The 17,821-nt window shown below is 48.0% G+C and overlaps 5 protein-coding genes across 5 annotated transcripts; 2 read left to right on the top strand and 3 right to left on the bottom strand.

Annotated features, from left to right (window-relative positions):
- Positions 1–2,050: 2,050 nt before the first annotated feature.
- On the bottom strand, positions 2,051–3,500 carry SERLADRAFT_463094 (uncharacterized protein; the record flags this gene model as incomplete). The annotated part of the gene is made up of 6 exons (XM_007316362.1): positions 2,051–2,189; positions 2,243–2,317; positions 2,374–2,800; positions 2,857–3,017; positions 3,074–3,213; positions 3,273–3,500. The coding sequence occupies 6 exons, from the start codon at positions 3,330–3,332 to the stop codon at positions 2,132–2,134; spliced, it is 921 nt and encodes a 306-aa protein (XP_007316424.1).
- A 345-nt stretch (positions 3,501–3,845) lies between these two features.
- Positions 3,846–4,335, bottom strand: SERLADRAFT_463091 (uncharacterized protein; the record flags this gene model as incomplete). The annotated part of the gene is made up of 1 exon (XM_007316361.1): positions 3,846–4,335. One exon carries the CDS (start codon positions 4,237–4,239, stop codon positions 4,045–4,047), a length of 195 nt encoding a protein of 64 aa, XP_007316423.1.
- A 100-nt stretch (positions 4,336–4,435) lies between these two features.
- On the top strand, positions 4,436–5,629 carry SERLADRAFT_436073 (uncharacterized protein; the record flags this gene model as incomplete). Its single annotated transcript, XM_007316360.1, has 5 exons — positions 4,436–4,501; positions 4,560–4,639; positions 4,697–4,788; positions 4,847–5,447; positions 5,503–5,629. 5 exons carry the CDS (start codon positions 4,436–4,438, stop codon positions 5,627–5,629), a joined length of 966 nt encoding a protein of 321 aa, XP_007316422.1.
- Positions 5,630–6,627: 998 nt separating this feature from the next.
- SERLADRAFT_447478 (uncharacterized protein) lies at positions 6,628–11,502 on the top strand (the record flags this gene model as incomplete). Its single annotated transcript, XM_007316359.1, has 12 exons — positions 6,628–6,648; positions 6,688–7,267; positions 7,408–7,667; positions 7,720–7,946; positions 8,084–8,525; positions 8,581–9,130; positions 9,190–9,385; positions 9,441–10,063; positions 10,129–10,507; positions 10,564–11,050; positions 11,112–11,204; positions 11,313–11,502. 10 exons carry the CDS (start codon positions 6,628–6,630, stop codon positions 10,730–10,732), a joined length of 3,447 nt encoding a protein of 1,148 aa, XP_007316421.1.
- Positions 11,503–13,427: 1,925 nt separating this feature from the next.
- Positions 13,428–15,645, bottom strand: SERLADRAFT_447477 (uncharacterized protein; the record flags this gene model as incomplete). Its single annotated transcript, XM_007316358.1, has 5 exons — positions 13,428–14,334; positions 14,417–14,744; positions 14,809–15,010; positions 15,068–15,408; positions 15,483–15,645. 5 exons carry the CDS (start codon positions 15,643–15,645, stop codon positions 13,653–13,655), a joined length of 1,716 nt encoding a protein of 571 aa, XP_007316420.1.
- Positions 15,646–17,821: the final 2,176 nt, after the last annotated feature.

The raw sequence follows: 17,821 nt of genomic DNA, 5'->3' as shown, positions 1-17,821 counted from the left end.
ATTATGCTTAACCCTCACATTTTAGCGTATTTTATTACACACTAGGTGGACTCTCCCTCAAGTCGCAAGAAGCAGCTTTACGTAGTCGTCCAGACGTTCTCATCGCTACCCCCGGTCGTCTCATCGACCATCTGCACAATTCTCCTTCATTCACGCTCGATGCACTAGATATACTTGTCCTTGACGAGGCAGACCGCATGCTCGAGGATGGTTTTGCCGATGAACTCACAGAAATCGTCAAAGCCTGTCCCGTTTCTCGACAGACCATGTTATTCTCTGCCACCATGACTGATTCAGTCGACAAACTGATCAGGTTATCTCTAACAAAACCTGTTCGCATCTTTGTAGACGCGAAGCGGAGTATGGCCAAAGGTTTAGTTCAAGAGTTCGTCCGTGTCCGTCCTGAGAAGGAAAAAGAACGGCCTGCTCTTCTTCTATGTATCTGTAAAAGGACTTTCAAGACTCGAGTCATCGTATTTTTCCGGAGCAAGAAACTTGCTCATCAGATGCGCATTGTCTTCGGCTTACTTGACATGAAATGCGACGAGCTGCATGGTGATCTCTCTCAAGAACAGGTTTGTTTTCAGCGTGTGCTCTCGAGAAAGATGTACTCATTCAGTGTTATTAGCGGCTAAAAGCACTCCAAGCATTCCGTGATGGCTCTGTTGACTACCTGATGGCGACAGACCTGGCTTCACGTGGGCTCGACATCAAGGGGATCGAGACTGTAATAAATTTCGATATGCCCAGTCAGCTCGCACAATACCTGCATCGAGTGGGGAGAACAGCTCGAGCCGGAAAAACGGGACGGTATGTCTAAAATGCTCAGTATTTTCCGGATCTTTTGTCTAATGTCGAGAATTTCCAGATCAGTTACATTTGTTGGAGAAGCCGACCGAAAAATGCTTAGAGCAGTAGTCAAGCATAGCGCCGGCGAGGATAGTGTCAGGCATCGCGTAGTACCTGCAGATGTCGTATCCAAGTGGGCCCAGAAGTTTGAACAAGTGAAAGAGGAGGTCTCTGTGATTCTCAAAGAAGAAAAAGAGGAGAAACAAGTACGTTGAGACTGAATTCGATTTCTTTATTCCCCGTTTTCTTCATCTGATTAAATGTATGTTATCTAGCTCCGACAGGCAGAGATGGAACTAAAGAAGGGACAAAATATGATTGAGCACGAAAAAGAGATCTACTCGCGTCCCGCTCGGACTTGGTTCCAAACTGGACAAGAGAAAAATAAGGCTGCAGGTACCTGCCCAGTTATCAGCTATGTAATATTTGTGCTCAACGATAAATGTTCCCAGGTAGAACTCCCGGGAGACACAAGGCAAATTCTGGTGGAAAGCAAAAGCCAAAGGATGCAGCTCAGGTAAGCTCGTAATCCCGAGCAATCAATAATAACTGCTCGAATACGTTTCCCCCTTTTCAATCAGCCACCAAAAAGAGATAAATATGCTGGGCTATCGAGGAAAGCGAAGCGGCGGAAAATGGCGATGGAGGAAGACTCATGATACGATCCTTGTCATCATCAGACAATCTATCAAAAAGGCGGCGTTCCACCAATTGGTGCTTTTACCAATGAACCATTACTGGATCTTGCCGCTTATAGCTAAATGTTACTATTCATCTTGTCCATTATATATGCTGATGAAGCCATTTTCACTGGAACATATTTGCGCTCTTCATTCATTCACATGAGGGGCATCATGTGCATTATAACGAACCCTCCGATTCATTGCAACTTCGGCAATCTGGACGTCGATATTAAGATATGCTTTTTTGTGCATTCAGAATGCCGTGAAGTCACTTCGAATCTCCTTACGGAAATGTAGGCCATCCTGCTGAATGACACCCGTCCTTACCGTCTTACTGCCTATGAATACGGGCCTTTCTCTTTGCTAGACTGATGAACTGATCACATCCCCAAGTTACTTGCGTTTACACATGAAGATGTCGTCAGATGAATCGCAATAATATACTATAGTTCTATGCTGGGGGGAGTATCGAACGCATCGCCAACCATTCTAATTGTTCCACGATCTGCTCCAGCGTGAAGGCTATTTACTTCTGTCCATTAAAATCTTCCATGCTAGTGGTACTTGACAGGGCTAATCGTTATAAAGGTACATGAGTTCTATTTACTAGGCGGATACAGTGCTTGATGAAGTTGGAATGCGAGTTTAAGTTGTGCTCTGGAAATAATACATGAAAATCATGGAAGAGGTCAGAACTAGTCATGACTTACGCTCTGAGAGCCTGTTGTTCTGGGAGTAGTGGCCGTGGCGTTGCTGGTAGCGTCAATGTAGGGCGCGAAACTGGTCTAATGACAGGCTATCGATTAGTAGGAAAAAGAAGAAGGAAAGATATTATACGAACATCTTCGGTCCCTCGCCTGACTTTCCAGTGCCTGCCGGTGGTAAGGTAGGAGCCCATTCCGCACCCTCTGGGTAGATTTCAAACATGGACCATTTTGGATCTATTTTCTGCCAGTAGAGAAAGAAACTCTGCATCTCATCCCTTCTTCCCTTTGTCGACTGCAAAACAGCTCGTAAATCTTCGGCTTGCTTGCGCAAACGCGCTGCAGTAGCCTTGAGGACAGCTATTTCAGCGAGGCACTCCTGGTCAGCCTCAGATATATTCGCCATTATATCCACAGCGCGCTCGACGGCACGAATCTCTGAAAGAATGGGGACGTCCTCGACTGATGACATGCGGCTTGCATATGTAGACTGAGAAATTTGAGATATCTCAGAGCTCGCCTCTTTGGCATTGACATGGTCCACTCCATTGAGTTTTTTATTCGCTGCATGTAAAGAGTTAGTAATCGACTTGTTAATTTGCTGTAATCTATCTTCTTACCTTTCTCTTTCTTCGGAGTTGATTTACACTTGTCATTCTTCTTGCACATAGAAGTCTGTGGTAAATCTGCCTTTAGCGATGACGGAGGTGGCGCGCATACATCCCGACTATCTTGATTGTTTTTGGCGTCGTCTGGTGTATCTTTCTCTTCAATGTCTTTCCTGTTGAATATGGTTGAACTATGAGTATTCCACCTATAAAAGATTTCAAAACGTACTTGGTTTGGTCATCCTGCCCGACTTCGGTGGCACTCCCACTCCCACTCCCACTTCCGCTCCCACTCCCATTTCCGAGTCCACGCTCTACGAGACGTTGTACGATAGCTTCGTTTTTGAGATTGGGTTTGATACCATTAGACTACTCTCGACAATCATTAGTACATTGGTCAAACAGAAAACGCAGTACCATGCACTTACCCTAGCCAGTTTCTGAAGCTCGCCTCGCGGTAACTTGCGCAATGTGATGGCGTCAGACATGATCGGCGAGAATATTGAGGATGGCAATGCAACAAAATGAAGTACGAAATGCTTAATATTTGGTATGCGAGCAACGCATAATCCAATATTTATATGTTTCCTGCTCTGGTGGCCCAGCCAAGGGTCCGGTCAAGTCGGTAGAACAATAGTAAGCTTTGAAGAAGCTTCAAGCGTCGAAACCGGCTGTGCACAAGGTCAAAACTACCTTCCTTTTTTGGTCTATGACGGTGGTGGCTGAACAAATCCCCACAACAAAAGCAAAAATACGCCTTACAAGGCGTTTCACAGAACTTATTGGTGTAATAGTATCAGTGCTTTTTCGACAAAAACATTTTGTGCATCCCTGTGCTTCATAGCCCCCAAGTAATCAAATATGACTAACGCCACTCGGAAGCAAAATTGGAACCATCATGAAAAATATATGACAAGAAGGGGATTCGAACCCCTGCCCGGATTACCGGATGAGAAACCTGAAGCTTTCAGGCAAGCTTTCGCTTGAGTCACACGCCATAGACCGCTCGGCCATCTTGCCATGTGACTTCTTGACATGGGGGACGTTCCAACCACAGGGCCACTTGTCCAGCAATTCTGTGATCTTATCTAAACGCCAGTGAGACCTGTGGTCTCCCTACGTTTGACCACCGCATCTCAGACTACTACCATGTGAGCATGACGTGCCTGTAATTATAGTTACATATCCAGAACGCCATTGTTACTGTAACAGAACCGATACCGAAAATACAATAAGCATATGCGAACATATGGTCCTCCATACCACCATGCAGGTGCAGAGAATAGAAACAGCGTGATCTGCCAGATCGAATCGAATCGCATACGCGAAAAGATTGTGTGGCCACTTGGTGGCCACAAATGTGTTCCACTGTCTGTCGTCAAAGCTACCTGCCATTACAAGACAAGTCGCAAATTCTATTGTCCTCCGTGCTTGGACCAGTGGCTCAGACCCTTGAAGAGACCGGGGTTTGAGCCACTCCCATCAGTTCCATAGAGTTATTTCTACGGTCCAAACATTGATTCCATTCTGTCTTTCATCTCTCACCTGCATCCCCACCCAATACATCGCATACCTCCCAACTCCAGTCCAAATGGTGAACATGGATAGTCTCAAACTGAGGCAACTCAGCCGCGCGCAGATTCAAGCTATTGCAAAGGTATGCAAGGTCAGTCGTGCACTGTACATTGGTACTGACAGACATTCCGAATTGCTAGCAAAAAGCCGTCAAGGCAGTTGGCAAGACGGAGGAAATTATCCGCCGATTGATGAAGAAACATCCTGGAGGTGTTCCTATGTAAGTCAACCCATCCCGCCACCGCGGTGAGAGGGAAACATTGACATGGATATGCAGGTCTAAATCCCCTTCCTTGAAGGGAAGGTCTTCACGACAGAAAAAGCAAAGGACATCACTGGACAGTAATAAAAGGCAAGAACTTGAGCCAGGTAAGCGGAAAGCAATATTATCCCCACAACCGACTGATTGGTTGTTACGTTAATTTAGAGAAGAGTGCGATGATGCCGGCGGCGGAAAATGTCTCGGCAGTCGCAGGTCCCTCCAACGCGGTACCTGAGCAATCGCATGCAATATCACATCCCGATCTCGAGCCGAGTGCCATATTCAAGGTTGGACCTCGTCAAGACAGCGCGGGTGGAAACATCACTATCGGTGGTGAAGGATATTACGACGAAGATGACGACGATACCACCAGCTGGAAATCATTTCCCAGAGTGGAGAATGGGCCAACTATCAGAGAGGTTCGACACATACTGCGAGAATTCACCACACTTGTAGACGACAAACCGGGGATTAAGAAGAGGATGCTGGAAACATCTATGTTGATCGAGCGTGCCTCCAAGGTCGTTGACGCAGTCCAAGCGGCTGTGGAAGAAACATGCTGGACAAGAATCGTACTGGAGGAAGATCTGATGGCCAAGATGAAGGAAAAGGATGAGATATGGGATGGAACGGCCCAGATGGAGGCAGGAGCCAGAAGAAAGCGGATCGCCTGCTTGAAACGTAAGAGAAAGTTAGCGAGGCAGGAAAAGTGGGACAAGCAAGCCAAAGAGAATGCTGAATTGGGTATGGATCCGCCGGGATATGAGTGTGTTAAATTTGCCTTTTCGATATCTCCTTATTGATTGACTTTAATATTTTAGCTCGGCAGCAGAAAGCTCAGAGTATTCCGAATCATCATCCAGAGGAGATAGCATTGGAAGAGGAGGTAAACGCTCGCTAGAAGACGAAACAGAGGTCGAACGCCCGAGCAAAAGGACCCGCCCCTGACGGCCTCCACGTCCAAGGCCGGCGTTTTAATTGGAATAAAGTTAAAGCTTGTAGTAATGATTTACCTTTACTTATGCATGTATAGTGTCACGGCATCCTGATATTCATACACAACTGTAACCTCTGCTTTGTCATCTTGAAGTAGCAAGCGGCGGGGAAGAGTCGGGGGAGGCAAGAGTCTAGACAGTAGTTTTTGTTGGCGTTAGGCACGTTCGCTGCAGTTAGTATGCCTCGCTTTGCTCTGACAGAGTTAGAGCTATGTATATCGTACGATGTTTGCAAAGACTGCGCGCTGACGGCGATTGTCAGGACTTGGCTTCATTGATCACGATCAAGAGAATGGTCTTCCCGACGGATGGAGGCAGAAGCGTACAACCGGAGAGTACGGAGAGTATGGTCTGGAGCAAGAGAATGACCGTTGCTTGGCTTGTGTAAATTTGCCTGACTCGTGACAGAAATATCTGCTCAGCTGCCTAGTTTAACCGCTGGGGACGCTGCTTACGTGCTCGGCAGGATGTCGATGGGGGGCCACAAAGCGGAGCGAAGGTTGCAAAAGAGTACAACAAGCCGCATAAGGACTTGAAATACTGCGACAAAAGTAGGGCGATCAGATGCGAAGGGCATAAGTCTGCGGCAAGCCGCCACGTTTGGCGGTTCGTCCTGCCGCGTGATGTGAAGAGCGTATTGCGCGAGGGTTACCCGGAGGATAGAGTGCTAGTAAGCAATTATAAAGCTTTCGCGAAAGGTAACAAGCGCTGGTGCTGTGTCTGACGAGACTCGCACGTTGATCTATCAAATATCAGTGTTAGCGTATGTATGCATAGGTATTTCAAGGAAGTGAAGTTTGAGTCCGGAACCTTTGGCGCTTATATTTGTTAACGTTAAGGTCCTTCCTTATATGGAGTGCAAAAATTTGAGCATCGAGTCACGCAAAAAGCTTTAAAGGGTACGCCTCCAAGGAACAGATCCTTGTACTGAGCTGCTGGGCCATTTCCACCATGGCACTCCAGCTAAGCTCGGTTTTAAACCGACATTTGTCTTCTTGTCGACAACCTAAGCATTGGACGCGTTACTTTCATTCATCCCCTCGCCGCTTCATTGCACACACAAAACCACTGCGAGCTGTAGCTGCTCCTGCAGTTGGCTCATACGCTCCCAAAGACGGAGAACATGTCATAAACTCACCATCCGAACTCGCCCGTAGAATCTCTGCAAAGGTCCTGCCCAAAATACCGCGCCCTGATGTCAAGAAAGTCGTCGTCGTAGGCAGTGGAGGCCTCAGCATTGGCCAGGCCGGTGAATTCGACTACTCGGGATCACAGGCAATGAAGGCTCTGCGAGAGGAGGGCGTCGAAGCTGTACTCATCAACCCTAACATCGCTACCTGGCAGACATCTCATCAACTAGCTTCTGAAGTTTACTTCTTGCCAATTACCGCGGATTATGTAGCATATGTGCTGGAAAAGGAACGACCAGACGGTATCCTCTTGACTTTTGGTGGACAGAGTGCCCTCAATGTCGGTATTGCACTTGACAAGATGGGTGTTTTGGACAGGCTAGGCATCAGAGTTTTGGGAACCCCCATCAGGACTCTTGAAATCTCCGAAGACCGTGATCTTTTCGTACAGGCATTAAAGGGTGAATTATAGTTCGCTTTTATTTCGTTCTCCCTATGTGTTAGTTCGGGGTGATTCTGGTTGTGAAACCAGGTCGCCTGCAGAATCTATCTCAAAATTTATTGTCTCCTTGATTTGCTCTTTCTAACTCGTCTTGCACAGAAATCGATATCCCTGTGGCTCAGTCGACTGCCGTTTCGTCAGTTAACGATGCTCTGGCAGCAGCTGAAACTATTGGTTACCCGGTCATTCTGCGATCTGCGTTCACATTAGGTGGTCTTGGATCTGGTTTTGCGAACAACCCCGACGAACTGCGCGATCTTTCTGCAAAAAGTTTGAGTCTTAGTCCTCAAGTGCTCATCGAACGTAGTATGAAAGGATGGAAAGAACTGGAATACGAAGTCGTCCGTGATGCTGCAGATGTACGTGTCTTTCTTCTTCTTGTAGCTTGTCATTGACTTACATATGTCATAGAACACTATTATCTGCTGTAACATGGAAAACTTCGACCCTCTTGGCACTCACACCGGCGATTCCATCGTGGTGGCTCCCTCGCAGACCCTCCCGGACGACGAATACCACATGCTTCGAAGTGCAGCTCTCAAGGTCATCAGGCATCTAGGCGTCGTCGGAGAATGTAACATTCAATACGCACTCAACCCCTTCTCGCGTGAGTATTGCGTCATTGAGGTGAATGCTCGGTAAGGACTTGCGTTTTTCTTTCTTATGTCACATTCTCTCATGCAAATATCGTCGGTTATAATAGCCTGAGTCGTTCAAGGTTCGTGATTAATGGCGTGCATTGCGCGGGTTTAGCTAACACGTTGATCCTTTCTAGTGCCCTTGCTTCGAAGGCTACTGGTTACCCCCTCGCATACACTGCGGCGAAAATTGCCCTTGGTCACACCCTTCCCGAGCTCCCCAATGCTGTCACGAAAACGACTACGGCGTGCTTCGAGCCCTCTCTTGACTACATCGTTACTAAGATCCCCAAATGGGATCTTGCGAAATTCTCAACTCAGGTCAACCGGGAAGTCGGTTCGTCAATGAAGAGTGTCGGTGAAGTCATGGCTATCGGTCGTACATTCGAGGAGAGTTTGCAAAAGGCTATCAGGCAAGTGGACCCTCGATGGAAAGGATTTGAGGCATACGTACAGCCCGAAGATTTGGACCACGCCCTTTCGAATCCTACGGATATGCGTCTGTTTGCCATCGCCTATGCCATGTACAACAAACACTATACTGTTGACCATCTGCATGCTCTGACCAAAATCGACAAGGTAAGGGAGATCAGTTTGTATAACTTAGCTTTTTCACGAGCCTCTTGGTTTGTAGTGGTTCCTCTACAAGATAGAGAACATCGTGAACACACACTACGCTATCAAATCGTGTAGTTCAGTGGAGAACATCGACCACGAGGTTATGAAACAGGCCAAATGTATGGGATTCTCTGACTCCCAAATTGCCGACCTGGTTTCGTCTAAGGAAGACAATGTCCGTGCTCACCGAAAATCCCTTGGCATTACTCCTTTCGTGAAGAGAATAGATACACTAGCCGCTGAATACCCTGCGCATACAAACTACCTCTACACAACCTACAATGCTTCCGAGCATGATGTCGAGTTCGACGAACATGGAACAATGGTTTTGGGCAGTGGTGTGTACCGTATCGGCAGTAGCGTCGAATTTGACTGGTGTGCTGTAACGTGCGCTCGTAAATTGCGAGACATGGGCAGGAGGACCATCATGATCAACTACAACCCGGAGACAGTGTCCACGGACTTTGACGAAGCCGACCGCTTGTACTTCGAGGAACTTGGCTATGAACGTGTCATGGACATTTACGAACTGGAACAATCTCAAGGTGTCGTCGTCAGTGTGGGAGGTGAGGATTTATTTTTCTTTTGTGATTTGGACTTGACAAACTAAACCACTCCACCTTAGGACAACTTCCTCAAAACATTGCTCTGCGTCTCAAGGAGAATGGCGTCAAGGTTCTTGGTACTGACCCCGAGATGATCGACACTGCTGAGGACCGACACAAATTCTCGTCTGTGCTTGATAGTATTGGTGTCGATCAACCTGAGTGGGTTGAAGTTACAACTGTCGATGCTGCCAAAGCCTTTGCTCAGAAAGTGGGGTAAGTAATCTGACTTTGCTCATCAATGCGGAATAACTAAAGGCCATTACATTAGATACCCCGTCCTTATCCGTCCTTCCTACGTTCTCTCTGGCGCGGCCATGAACGTGGTCTACGAAGAATCCACCCTCGAATACAATCTCTCTGCAGCCGCCGACGTGTCACCTCTTCACCCAGTCGTGATCACCAAGTTCATCGACAATGCACAAGAAATCGACGTCGATGCTGTCGCCCACGATGGTAAACTTCTCGTCCACGCTGTCTCTGAACACGTTGAGAACGCTGGTGTGCACTCCGGTGATGCCACCCTTGTCCTACCTCCGTTCTCCCTGACTCCGGAAGACATGTCGCGCTTGAAGACTATTGCAGAGAAAGTCGCGACTGCATTCAAGATTTCTGGACCTTACAATATGCAGATCATCAAGAAGCCTGCTGATGGACCTAATGAAGAAGCCCAGCTCAAGGTTATCGAGTGCAACCTCCGCGCATCGCGGTCGTTCCCATTCGTATCCAAGGTGCTTGGACATAACTTCATCGACACCGCCACCACCGCCATCGTCAACCAAGACGTACCTGAGCCCGTCGATATCATGGCGCAAGAGAGAGATTACACCTCAATCAAGGTTGCTCAGTTCTCCTGGACTCGTTTGGGAGGTGCTGATCCCTTCTTGGGAGTCGGTGAGTAATCAGTTTGTTCAAGGATGTTGTCTCCTGAGACATGGCTGATACATCGCTTTAACTAGAAATGGCATCGACTGGAGAAGTCGCAAGTTTCGGCAAGGACATCCACGAGGCATACTGGGCTTCTTTGCTCAGTACCACCGGTTTCAAGGTTCCAGCTGAAGGTTCAGGTGTCCTTATCGGAGGAGACATTTCCAAGCCAGAGATGGCAACTGTCGCAAAAGGAATGCAAGATCTAGGCTTCAAACTCTACTGCTCTTCACCGGTTGTTGAGGACTTTTTGAACAACATTCCTTACGTATCAGCAAAACGTATCATATTCCCAACCAAGGACAAGCGAAAGCTTAAAATTGTATTTGACGAACACAACATCCAGTGTGTCGTTAACTTGGCAAAGTCGCGAGGCACAAGTGCGACTGATGAGGATTACGTCGCGAGACGGTGAGTTAGATTTCAACCATGTTCCGTCCGGATTCCTTATCATTTTGGATTGCTAGAAATGCGGTCGACTTTGGCTTGCCATTACTGAATAACGCGCGTAATGCCCAGCTTTTTATGGAGAGTCTAGCCAAAAAGATACCCACAGGTGGGTTGAAGAGTTACACCGAAGGACATATACCATCAGAAGTTCGGTCATGGCGGGAATTCGTCGGTGTACGGGCATGATCCCTGGTGCACGATGTATAATATGAAGGGGAATAGTAAAAGGAGAGTCAATCTTCATGTACATCTACACTTAGACACTATTTACTACAATGGCATGAGCTGGAAACAGCCTGTTCATCATATGTGACTACTTAAGGAAGTAGATCTTGGGGCGAGCATAAGGTGGCGACGTCCAGTTCTTGCGCGATTATGCGCATGCTTCTTGATAAGTCAATGTAATCATGATGACGCTCCAATGAGAATCTATCAACCGTTGCTCGGTCACTTGTACCTTGAATAATATCCGCCACAAGGCGCCCAATGACCGGAAGGAACTTGGTAGAGATTACAGACTTAGCTCGTACAGAAATTCCAGACATGATAAGAACGTCATACCTTGTAAGCGTGGCCACTTCCAGCAGTAGCTAGAACCAACGAAGGATCACCCTGATAATGGCCAATCACCCAATCTCCGTCAGGTGAATCGGTGTACCTAATAGTATTCATAGCATTGATATTATATCGCCATTCATTAACCAATATCCAATGAAAAATCATAAACCAGAATGAACAACACCAAGAGATGCAAACCGGATCTTACCAGCACATGCGAGTTTGAATAAACGGTTTGTTGGCGAGCTCAGGGTATATATGGCTCAGATGACCCCGCAGTTCAATGGCGACTGTTCTAGGTATGCGGAGACCTTCATCGGCGTGCGAGAGTATGGTTCGTGGAGTAGAGATCAGCCTTTGAGCGGTGGGGTGAGGAGCCATGTGCGTATGGCCTGCGGCGTGTATAGACAGTTTTACCACATCATGTTTGTCAGGCTGTTGAAATGTTAAAAAAAGGTAAATAAATACGTCAGAAAATACAAAAATTGAGATAACGAAGATCCGTCCGTACTGGGAAAATGTAGAATCCAGTCCTAAAATTTAACACGACAGGGCAATCTCGATAAACGTCCGCTTCTTCGCGCGTCAATTGAACCATCGCGACACTTTGCCTAAATCAAAACCCGTTAGTCTATGACTCATAACAAGACATAGAAACACACAGGAACAACGCATGGCCACGCACCCAGTAGCAAGACATTTCGTATCTAGATTCAGCTCTGGGAAAGAAGACGCCATCCACGACCCCGCAGCTAGAACGACCAAATCGGCATAGAACAAAGATCCATCTGTACACCTCACGCCCTTCGTCGCGCCGTCCTCCCGTACGAGTCCTTCTGCCGTCTTTCCAGGGACGACCCTTCCCCCGAGGGCAACGACGCGGGAAGTCATGAGCGATACGCCCTGCGCAGCTTCAGCCCACCCACCATCGCTGGCGAGGTAACCGGTGGCATCCGAGAGAGGGGCTAGGCGTCCGCTGGATGCGACTGAGGATGGGAAGACGGAGCGCACGGCGGTGCTATCCTCCAATCTCCTCACCCTCGCACCAATTTCGACGTCGTTGTCAAACGACATGTCGGCATAGGACTCAATGGGACCTTCGCCGACCGCGGCAGGGGGGTCCAGAACAACCACGCCGGATCTTGCGATGACCCAAACGAAAATTTAGAGAATGGACCCACGAGGGAGAGGTTAAGATTCAGTTCGATTCGATGCGCGTTCGGACGAAGCAGCAAAGCAAGGCCATGAGAAAAAAACAAAAAAGTCAATACGGTTACAATTCAATCCGGAGAAAAGGGAGAAAGGAGGAGAAGAAAAACCGGATGGATCATGTTTATAGATAATGGCGCGCACTCGTGATAGGTAGTACCCCAATCTTCTTCATTCTTCCATGCTCGTATGGCCTCCTGTGCCAATTTGGAGTAGAAGATATCGGAATAGCTGGAACGGACGACTGAGGCGCACGGCAGAGAAGGCGATCGGGTGTCCAGTGATGGCAAGATGCGGTAAATAGCGATGATGGTAAATCGATTGCGATACGGGATTGAAAGGGGTGGAATTCATAGTAGCATCAGAAATCAGATATCAGGCATTGCTCTTCAGATGGAGCAAGAATAAAGAAAGCAGCGGATCTTGGAAGTAATGTAAAAGGGGGTTTCTGGCTTACCCTTATTCATATCAGTGCTAGCTGCATCTGGGGCTGGCAGAACCACGGAACGGTCGATGATGGTCACATCTCCATACCCTCTTTTCAAAAGATGATACGCCGTCGAGATCCCAAAGCAGCCTGCGCCGACGATAAGCACTTTGCGGTCCGTCATGATAACTTCAAGTTCCGAAGTGTACTTATAGAGAAGAGATATGCAAGAAAATGCAGGAAGAGATGTCAATGCTAATTAGTGGTATCGACTTTCATATCCGAGTCATTGTTCGGTCTGACTAAGGGAGGGAGTCAGAAGACTAGATATCGCTATCTATTATTGATTGGTTAAGTTATTATCAGCGAGGGAAGGTAGGTTTATACCAAACCTTACCAAAACAATTGTCTCCCTTCTACTAGTAATCTGCCAAACTCATTGTTTTCTAGTAGCTGAGCCGCGATCCTGATTTTGATACGATGTTACGATGTCCAGCTGGGATGGATTAAGGACTCGGACTAGCTTTGTATGTAGTCCAGTCTGACCAATCAAAACCAAAGAAAACACCCGACCCAATCGTATACGTATATCTCTGAATTTCGATTGGCGTTCTCCGTCTCGAAACTACGACGAACACTACGAAAAAAAAAAAACAAAAAAAAAGATCTCAAGTTTAAGCCAAAAAAAAAAAAGACGCAAAACATGCGCGCGCGCTTTTTCATTTCTATTCCTACACCATGGAAAATACAACAAAAAATTATCTATGATAGCATAAGTAAGAGTAAGTGAACAACCTTCCGAGTTCTAATATGAATGTATGTCGAGTCATGAATTACAATGAAAGATGGCAGCGTGGCAGTGAAAAAAAATGGCTGGGAACGAGAAACACAAAGCTGCAAAGTCAGCCCACCTCATTCAAACAACCCAACGACAACGCTCTGCATCTTCCCGTCCCGTATCGCCTCATGGATCAATGAGATATTCTGGCCAAGCGTCACATCCTCCACTCCAAGCCCGTTCCCAAACATCCCAAAGTTTTCACTCCCATGCATCCGAATCCCAAGCGTCAGTCTCACAAACTCATATACACTCTTCGTCCGATTCAAACACCCACTCGCAGGCGCTGCACCCTTCGCACCATATAGGTAGTCGTGTTGAAGCTGCTTCAGCAGCTCTGCAGCGCGCTTCGCGACTTGTGCGCGGAAGTGAGGAATGGAAGAGAAGAGGACGCCGGCGGTGCTGGGAGTGAGGCCTGAGGTGGCCCCTGAGAGGATATCAACGAGAGGGATGGTGGCAGAGGCTGCGACGGCTTTCATACGGTCGACGCCGTCCATCGTAGAGGTCTGATCGAGCTTGTCGCGCATAGTGTCACAGACTCTGTCGCAGGCTGTTTGCAGATCGCTCGACAAGAGCGACGCTCCAAAAGTCGCGGTGAGTTCTTCCACGGCAATGGCAGAGAGGCCTTGGTAAAGCTCGGCTTGGAGTGCACGCAGGTCGAGTGCTTGACAGAGAACGTAGAGGTAGGAGGCTGTGAGCATGGAAAGCACATCGAGTGCATTGATGGTTGCACGTGCGGAAATCAGGGCAAGGGAGCTGAAGGTAGAAATTGCATCACGGTCAGCAGATGTTGATTATGATGAAGGAATCTGAAAACCCAGAAAAAAGGGCGACTCACTTGACAGATTGATTGTGCATCTCCGCAGACTGTACATGTGTCGAAACCGGGTTTGCTAGGTGGCCGAGCTCACCCACGTATGCGGCAGTTGCGATGTCAATGCCTTTGGCGTGGTAATTGAGGGAGGGATCAGTCGCCGCGAGTGACGGTGGGAGACCGCGATTCATTGTTGGGTTCACAAGTTCTGTGCACTGCGCAAAGAGCAGTTTTCCAATGTGATGAAGTGAAAGGCGGGTCTTCTCCATGGCATTCGTGACAGCCATCGCCTGGAAGTTGCCACCGTGGTGCACAGCACCAGTCTCGCCATCAACAAGAGGGTTGTCAGTGGCTTAAGGAGAATATAAAGGCTATCAATAGACTGAAATTAGGGCTGAAAAGACGTGAAAACTCACTGGAATTGCATTCTTGTGTCACGGTAGAGAGGGCAGCAAGGATGTCCTCAACTTGAGGGCCAAGGAATTGGGGTGCTGTTCTGAGCGAATAACGATCTTGGCGAAGCTTGCCCTGGTCTTGCTCGATGGTGAGTTCTTCTTCATGGGTCTGAGCAAGCGTACTACCTTGCAAAAGATCGTAAATTGTGTCTGCAACTTCAATCTAAACATTACTCGGTTAACGTCACGTGACCAGCTGATGGGCTGTGTTAACACATACCTGGCCAGGGTGAGGTCGTGCGACGCGATGGATGAATGGGTCGAATGAGGCTTGTGTACCAAGAAGAGCCTCCGTACCCATTGCAGTGCAGACCTGGGCAAGAATAGCCAAATGTGCCGCATCATTCAACGCAAGCGAAGCGACGGAGGCTGAGAAAGCTGTGCCATTGAGGATACCAAGATGCTCTTTTGATGCAAGGGGAAGAGGATCGATATTGTGGTCAGCAAGAGCTTTTCGGGAAGAGACGACGCGGCGATAACCAAAAGTAGCTGGTCCATCAAACACCCTAATGGAGGGGTTGCCAATGAGGGTGCCGGCGATATAAGAGAGGGACGAAAGATCTAAAAAAGAGAGAAACAGAAAAAAATCAGGACATTGTTCGGACGTAAGTGGCTGATGGAGATAAGGCGCATACCTCCGGAAGCGGATATGCTGCCTCGTAAAGGTACCATTGGTGTTATGTTCTCGCGGAGAAGAGACGCCATTCTCTCGATAAGCTCCCACCGTACACCAGAGTGGCCACGGATGAGTGAGTTCATGCGGATGAGGATAGCACCCCTAACCCAGGCTTCTGGCATGGACGAGCCCATTGGATCACCAAGAGGGAGTACATTGAGAGGTTCTGTTGTTGATGAAGGAAGAATGCCGATATGTTGGTGCTGTAGAAGAGCACTGCCGAGTGCTATGGCATCGTCTGTGCGAGTGTCGGCTGGAAATGAATGAGAGAGGATGAGTGATGTTGCCTGGCCGTGACAGGAAAAAAAGACATACCACTGCCGCCGAAACCTGTGCTAACACCGTATACGCTGATTCCCGAAGCAACTTTACTGGCTATGGCATTGCGGCTGGACTGGACACGGTCACGGACATGCTGCGAGTCATCGAGCTGAATAGATGCGCTATACCGCGCAGCAGCAGCAACAGCTGGAATGGAGAGCGTGTGACCGTCTACTGTAACAGGCTTTCCGTTCCTAGATGAAGAGTGAGTGTTATTCTTGGATATGAGGAGGCCAGACAGACCTATATGCCTCGAGTTCTCTAATGCCGTCGATGAAGTTGGCAAGCAAGCTTGAGCTGGAGTCGGTGGCAGCAACGTCGTTGACATGTGTGCCATTGCCATTGGGAAATGCAGGGATAGGGACACTTTGAGGTGCAGCTTTAAGGGGCTTAATGGCAGAGTTGAAGCGACGGTCAGCGGGTACGATGGTCATTGTCGTGTTGAACGAGGAGGGGGATAAGTGATGAGGGAGAGGGAGAAAGCGAGGAACTTATATAGTTTTTGTGCATGATAGAGTGGTGAATGAGATCCGACCGAAAAGGAATGGGAAAGCTGTGAGACTTGGTCGTGTCGAGGGATCCCTCCGCCCAAATCCAAACTCTGACGGTCTCTCACTGCACTTCCCGATTTGGCTCTGTCGAGATCTTGCCTTGGATCTCTGTTCTCCCAGGCCAGCTACTTTCCTTCTTTCCTTCATTTTGGTCTAATTCCTCAGAAAAGAAACCGAGAAAATCCGATGGAATATTCGTCTTTCTTTCCTGCTCACACACTCAGACATCTCTTTTTCCTCTCAATCCTGTCTAGACTCCCGCGGACTTATCTCTCAGATTAGATCTAATATTTCATATCCATCGTTACTGCTCATTTTCTTGTCACTTTCCCTATTTTTATTAATTTTCGCCCTGACTATCTTCGTTCCTGTCCCCACATGCACTGGCATCTTACAGCGGTTCTCAATCCCAGCACTAGTCACCACCACCAGATATCTTATTCTTCACGTCATTTTTGTACTGTGCTCTTCAACCTTCAACCTTTCAAGATCCGTTCACGTCGCTCCATCACGATACGAGCCTCCACGTCCCCTCAATACGCACCCAATGGCACCCCATGTTCATATGTCTTCTAGTTCCTGGCCCTCTGAACCCAATAGCTATCACCACCACCATTTCCTAGTCTCTCGCCACCTCGCCGCAAGTAAACATCCGACGAACTCATAAATCAAACGTACTCAACATCAGCCCATGAATCTCGGACGACACCTTCCCATATCGACCACTGACAGCCCCGATCGATAAGCTCGCAACAGCCTCATCCTCGACCACTGGAAAACTTTTGAAACACCATCTCCGCGCACACCGCCTCCGAGTCTATCTTCTCACTCACCCCGAGCGTCTGCACCAACCTTCAACCTTGAACACGTTGTCTCTAGACGCTCGATCGGCTAGTCTTCCCGGTATTCAACCCGTTTACTACCCATGATTGGTCCTTCCCATCTCCTCTATCCAAGGTCCGCGCCAATTCGCCATCCAGACTTGTCGACGACTCACACCTCGCTTCGTAGTGCACGGAGAACCCTTCCTTCTTCTTAGCTTCGCCGTTCGAATCGTACGCTCCCAAAACCTGGTTTCTTTCCTTGGGTCTTTTCTTGCTATTTTTCAATAAAAACACGTGTGTCACAGACATGTTTGAATGCCGAAAACTCAGTCTATTCTTCCCACCGCCCTCCGAGGCGTTTGTGCGTGCATGTGGAGAGATGCATTTTGCATTGTCAGGTCCAGGTACACACTCATGGGTATCCCAGATTTCACTAAGCTATTCATATCCCTAGCACGGTCAAGTCCGATCTTCATTTTCAGCCACCATCCTAAGATTCCTAAACCTGCAAAATTCCGTTTGTCTCCGCATCAGTTTACCAAAAAAGAAACCCAAAAAAAAAGTATCAGCAAGTTAGCTCCATGTCAAAAAGCCGCCAAAAA

Source organism: Serpula lacrymans (genome assembly GCF_000218685.1).
Source record: "Serpula lacrymans var. lacrymans S7.9 unplaced genomic scaffold SERLAscaffold_5, whole genome shotgun sequence".
Lineage (NCBI taxonomy): Eukaryota > Fungi > Basidiomycota > Agaricomycetes > Boletales > Serpulaceae > Serpula > Serpula lacrymans.
The sequence above is the reverse complement of the archived record's forward strand: the minus strand, read 5'-3'. Positions and strand labels throughout refer to the sequence as shown.